At 37.5% G+C, this 6,455-nt stretch overlaps 1 protein-coding gene across 1 annotated transcript; it reads right to left on the bottom strand.

Moving 5' to 3' along the window:
* Positions 1–273: 273 nt before the first annotated feature.
* LOC128703349 (pigment-dispersing hormone type 1) lies at positions 274–4,884 on the bottom strand. The gene is made up of 3 exons (XM_070080718.1): positions 4,786–4,884; positions 540–715; positions 274–377 (listed from the first exon to the last, which is right to left on the bottom strand). Exons 1-2 carry the CDS (start codon positions 4,876–4,878, stop codon positions 569–571), a joined length of 240 nt encoding a protein of 79 aa, XP_069936819.1. The 5' UTR covers positions 4,879–4,884; the 3' UTR covers positions 274–377; positions 540–568.
* Between the last annotated feature and the right edge of the window lie 1,571 nt (positions 4,885–6,455).

Genomic DNA, 6,455 nt, shown 5'->3' with positions numbered 1-6,455 from the left:
TATGTGTACCTCTATCTGGATAAACTTACTTACCAAACATTGAACAAACGTGAAACTTACAGCAAAATGTTGCCAGATTGCTAAACTATTTATTTATAAGCTTAAATCTATTTTTTTTTTTAATTTTAATTTTTTTTTGTACCCCGCCAGAACGCTGCTCTGGTTAACACTTAAAACCTCATTAACCATCCAACCTTACATTGAATATAGCATTTTTTCATCTATAAATTAAAAAATTTCATTGATAGAAAATCAAAAGTTACTGAGACAACATTTGATGATGCAATATTTATTGTGAATAAACTTGTTGACAATTAGCCATTAGTATGAACGTTCAAATCCTGAGGACACATGCGCGCGCACCTGCTGCTACCCTTCTGTAAATAGACAACAAAACTGTATAATGAGGGATAAAATGTTTAATAGCTTCTTTGTATGAGGAGAGTCTACGATATTGCTCTTGTCGGTGACAAATATATTCAGTGGTTTCTTTTATTTGGATCAAAAGGAATTAGAAATAGCGGAGTTAGAATACTTACTTAGAATATAACAGAGCTGATCGAGTTATTTATCTCTTGCCGACCTCTGACATTAATGTTGGGCTGCCCAGAAGGGTGTTAAGAATTTCGGAGTTTCGTTTGCTTGGTAAGTCAGCATAGAGATTCAAGGGACCATGAACTACACGCAGGATGTAGGCTGCTAATTCGGCAACCACCTGTCAACAAAAATATACCCAGGAAGGAGCATAAATATGATGAATTGTGTGTATATAATTGTGATATCTATGGTTAAGCACAATCATCAGTGATTTAACACCTATATTTAGTCTTGACATAACGTACGTCAGTGTTTATCACAAATTATGTTCCACCTCTGTTGGAGTTTCTTGACAACAACAAAGTGCTCTTTCATCACAAGCCTTTATGTCTAATATTCTGAAGAATATTTTATTAATATTTAGTGGAATAGGTAAAACAATACGTGGGGAAGGAAGGTGGAAGGGATAGAATGAACAGGACGGACTTTATATATATATATATATATATATATATATAATATATATATATATATATATATATATATATATATATATATATATATATATATATATATATATATATATATATATGTCGTGCCGAATAGGCAGAACTTGCGATCTTGGCTTAAATAGCAACGCTCATCTTGCCATATAGGATAAGTGAAAATTTGTGTATGCAATAATTTCGCTAAAATCATTCTGAACCTAACGAAAAAAATATATTTCACTGTGTTTGTTTAGTATTAAATTATTGTAAACAAATCTAAAATATATTTAGTTGGGATAGGCTAAAATAAATTGGGCTTGTTATAATAAGGTTAGGTAAGTTTCCTAAGATTCTTTTGGTGCAAAATTAAAAAAAATTATATTAACATTAATGAAAAAAATTATCTTTAAACGTATAAGAGAAAATTTTAGAATGGACTTAATTTTAAATGAGTTCTTGCTAATTGACCAGTTTTACATATTCAGATCAAACGTATAGCGCTAGCTACACGCCAAGGTATTGTCCAGTGTGGGTAGATTGGTAAAGCTCTGCGTACCTTCTCCCAAGGTCCGTAGGTTCGAGTCTCCTTCAGCCAGAGATCAGTATTTGTGTATATTTCGTCTGCTCTTGCGAATTCTTTGCATTGTTAATATCTCTAGGAAAGCTGATGCATGCAGGGGATGAGATGAAAAGCTGTAAGCCTTCTCCCTGAAAGCTGGCTGCCTTGGATCAAACGTGTAGCGCTAGCTACACGCCATGGTATTGTCCAGTGTGGGTAGATTGATAAAGCACTGCGTACCTTCTCCCAAGGTCCGTAGGTTCGAGTCTCCTTCAGCCAGAGATCAGTATTTGTGTATATTTTACCTGCTCTTGCGAATTCCTTGCATATATATATATATATATATATATATATATATATATATATATATATATATATATATATATATATATATATATATATATTTAGGTAGTAGGGTGGTAGACAGGTACTACCGTCCTGCCAAGTCAGTGCAAAACAAAAGCCTGTAATTCATTTACATGATGGTAGGATTGCTGGTGTCTTTTGTCTGTCTCATAAACATGCAAGATTTCAGGTATGTCTTGCTACTTCTACTTACACTTAATTCAAACTACACATACATGTACAAGCATATATATATACACACCCTTATGGCTTTCTTCTATTTTCTTTCTAGTTCTTGTTCTTGCTTATTTCCTCTTACCTCCATGGGGAAGTGGAACAGAATTCTTCCTCTGTAAGCCATGCGTGTTGTAAAAGGCGAATAAAATGCCGGGAGCAAGGGGCTAGTAACCCCATCTCCTGTATGAATTACTGAATTTAAAAAGAGAAACTTTCATTTTCCTTTTTGGGTCACCCTGCGTCGGTGGGATACTGCCGATTTGTTGAAATATATATATCTATATAGATATATATATACATATATATATATATATATATATATATATATATATAGATATATATATATATATATATATATATATATATATATATATATATATATATATATATATATATATATAGGGAGGTACTACCTCTAGAACTGTACTGGGGACCTTCATATATGAAATACACCTTCCCAACATGTTTCATTAAGAATACGATTTATTTGATCCCAGTTGGCCCTCGGGTTGTTAGGGATGAATTTGGTTAAGGCACCCACGTAATTGCATACATTTTGGTGGTCAAGATCCCTGTGCATACAAATCTAAACTTGGGGTTAACCCGGTCCCAAACTTGGCTTCCTGTTTGATCACCTTATCAACCATGCCTTAATTTAGCAGGTCTGTCCTGAGACTGAGCCGCAGGGGCGTTGACCTCCGGAACATCCTTCAAGTGTCCTTCAGGTAGTCAAGCACTGGCACCACAGCCCGGCTGATCAGGAACTAACTCAAGGAACTTGTCAGTTTGCGTCTGGAAGACATCTTAAGATTTTTATATGAAAGTGATGTACAGGTTACATTATGTAGGAGAGAAAGGGAATGTGTTTCAGTAAATGTGTGCCTACGGTACGCGTGATGTCAAAGTGGTTGATTAGTGTTTATAAATGGGATTGCCATACAAAAAAAAATTTGAATGACGGAGTTTTGGGAATAGGTGTGACAGCTCCCAAGTTTACACAGTTGCTCTTTGCGAAATTCAAGAGAATAGCTGCAGAAGTTGACGAAGGGGCCTGGAGGAATGCGTGTACAAGGACATTTGAGAGTGGACACAGAAAACTTCCAGATCAACTACATTGCATCTCTCCCCCACCCACACTTTTATATCTCGCCTACAGATTTACGTATCTCCCACAACCATTCATTTTTTTCTCCACTACTATACATCTCTCCCACACACACTTATATCTCCCACACTTAAATATCTCCCACACCCGTACATTTGTATCCGTCCCACTCCTATTCTCCTAACAATTACTTGGTCCCGCACACCTTTACAAATATAGTATTATGCATAAAACAGTCTCGCAAATTATGACAACCAGTCCCAGAGGATTGCAAAGGGATTTACAAACACTGTCATCTGTGTAAGTGAATGAAGGAATGTGTATGGAGAAGTGTATGGAAACTTCAGCACACTTCTAAATGAAGGATAATGTATTTTTACAGTGTCTATAAAAACACTTCTAAATGAAGGAGAATGCATGTGTTATCACAGTGTCTATAAACCTGTTGATGAGAGTGTAATGTAATGTGTGTACTTACCTATATGTACGTACCTCTATGCTGTTGCAAGGGTCTCCCCGGAGCTATTTGAATATTTTCTCATATACATTATATATATATATATATATATATATATATATATATATATATATATATATATATATATATATATATATATATATATATATATATATATATATATGCAAAACAACCATTGTGAAAGAATAGTGAAATTCCAATTGCTTTCGTGACTTCTCACATTATCGTGAGAAATCACCAAAGCGCTTGGAATTTCACTATTCTTTCACAGTGGTTGTTTTGCATATTCTGAAATCACCTGTTTACTGTGATTTTATTGCATATATATATATATATATATATATATATATATATATATATATATATATATATATATATATATGTATCATATAGGGAGGTACCATCTCTAGAACTTATCATACCCCGGCCGGGATTGAACCCGCGGTCAGAGAGTCTCAAAACTCCAGCCCGTCGCGTTAGCCACTAGACCAGCTAGCCACAATAAGATTCGTCCAATTAGGTATATTTCTACACCACAGGAAGGTTAGCACAGGCACCACTGTGACCACAAATGCAAGTTTGTGTCATTACGATTTCGTGAGTCTAGAACTTATATATGAGAACCTTGAGTTTTCCTTGAGGTAACGTATGAGGATGTAGGTCCCCAGTAAAGTTCTAGAGGTGGTACCTCCCTATAGTACTACCTCCTCTTGTTCTCCAGGCCCCGTCATCCTCTTGTGTATATACTGGATCTATTTCCTTCGCGCTTGTGTGTGACAAGTTAATGGTCCAAGTGGGACCAAAACGTCGTCGTAAGTTTCATTCTCCAATGTGTGGGTTATTTGTGCACTGGGTATACCATTGTTTAATATATGGTATATTTTTATTCTCTTTTTAATGCTGTCAGTAGCCGAAGTGAGTGGTGTGTGGGAAGAGAACCTTCTGCTAAGTTACCCTTGTCTTGGAAGGTACTCTCATGTACCCAACACAACAGAAGATCATGTCAGTTCTTACCCAACACACCAACAAGACTCACCTCACGTTCCTGAGACTTAAGTCCCTCTGCCTGGGTGAGGATGGACAACATTCCCACCATCACCAACACTACAACGACCACGACTCCACGCATCCTGTAACTAAAACACATAATGTATATATACTACCATAAATTACTTATTGATTTGTTCTTTAGTAAATGTTATTATTCGCAATTTAATACTCAGGTTTCATAATTTTACAGAAGCCTTATCACCTTATCAGAGCCTTATCAGAATAGTCATATATATAAATATTCATCCACATACATTATTATTAAAAATAAGTTAGATATATTTGGAAGCTAAACTTAATCACACATATTTCATATTCTTATACATTGTACACACTTATTAAATATATCGTAATGAAACAAAATATCTTAAAACATTTAACTAATATTATGAAAACATAAGAACATAAAAATGAGCACTGCAGTAGGTCTACTGGCCCATGCTAAGCACGACCACCAACCAAGGCACACACACACACACACACACACAACACACACACACACACACACAACACACACACACACACACACACACACACACACACACACACACACACACACACACACATACACACACGCGCGCGCGCGCGCGTAAGTGAACTAGGTACCTCAAAGGCGATGGGACCGGATAACTTCTCTCCGTGGGTCCTGAGAGAGGGAACAGAAGCACTCTGAGTACCACTTCAAAAACTTCAAAAAATCTATAGAAACACGACAGCTCCTTGCATTAAACTACAGACCAGTATCCCAGACATGCATAGTATGCAAAGTCATGGAGAAGATTATCAAGAGAGGAGTGGTGGAGCACCTAGAAAGAAATGAGCTTATCAACGACAACCAACACGGATTCAGGGACGGGAAATCCTGTGTCATAAACCTGCTGGACTTCTATGACAAGGTGACAGCAGTAACACAAGAGAGAGAGAGAGAGAGAGAGAGAGAGAGAGAGAGAGAGAGAGGTGGGTAGGTTGAATTTTCTTGGATTGTAAGAAAGTTTTTAACACGGTTCTACACAAGAGATTAGTGTAAAAGCTGGAGGACCAGGAAGGTACAACAGGGAGGGCACTGCAATGGATCAGAGAATACCTGACAGGAAGGCAACAGTGAGTCTTGGTACATGACAAGGTGTCGGAGTCGTCGATTGTGACGAGCGGTGTTCCACGGGGTCAGTCCTAGGGCCGGTGCTGTTTCTGGTATATATGAATGACATGACGGAAGGAGTAGACTGCAGACGATGTCAAGTAATTAAGGAGAATTCAATCGGTGGGGGACCAGGCAGGACTACAAATGGCTCCTGGAGTTCAACCCTGCCAAGTGCAAAGTCATGATAATCGGGGAAAGACAAAGAAGACCGCAGACAGAATACAGACTAGGTGGCCAAAGACTACAAACCTCACTCAAGGAAAAGGATCTTGGGGTGAATATAAAAAGAACACATCCTCTGAGGCGCACATCAGGCGACTAGGAAACCTAAGAATAGCATTCCGACATTTCAGTAAGGAGTCGTTCAGGACTCTGTACAACGTGTACTTCAGGCCCATATTAGAGTATGCAGCACCAGTTTGGAACCACACCTTGCTAAGCACGTCAAGAAGCTAGAGGAAGTGCAGAGGTTTGCAACGAGATTAGTCCCGGAGTTAAAGGGCATGTCCAACGAG

Source organism: Cherax quadricarinatus, unplaced genomic scaffold, assembly GCF_038502225.1.
Source record: "Cherax quadricarinatus isolate ZL_2023a unplaced genomic scaffold, ASM3850222v1 Contig838, whole genome shotgun sequence".
Lineage (NCBI taxonomy): Eukaryota > Metazoa > Arthropoda > Malacostraca > Decapoda > Parastacidae > Cherax > Cherax quadricarinatus.
Note: the sequence above shows the minus strand (reverse complement) of the source record. Positions and strands in the feature narration are given on the sequence as shown.

Bases quoted from the DNA above. Each gene is read 5' to 3' on its own strand.
- LOC128703349 (XM_070080718.1), bottom strand. From the start codon at position 4,878: ATGCGTGGAGTCGTGGTCGTTGTAGTGTTGGTGATGGTGGGAATGTTG. The intron at 716-4,785 runs GTGAGTCTTGTT...TTTTGTTGACAG, and splicing joins TTAAGTCTCAGGAACGTGAG to GTGGTTGCCGAATTAGCAGC.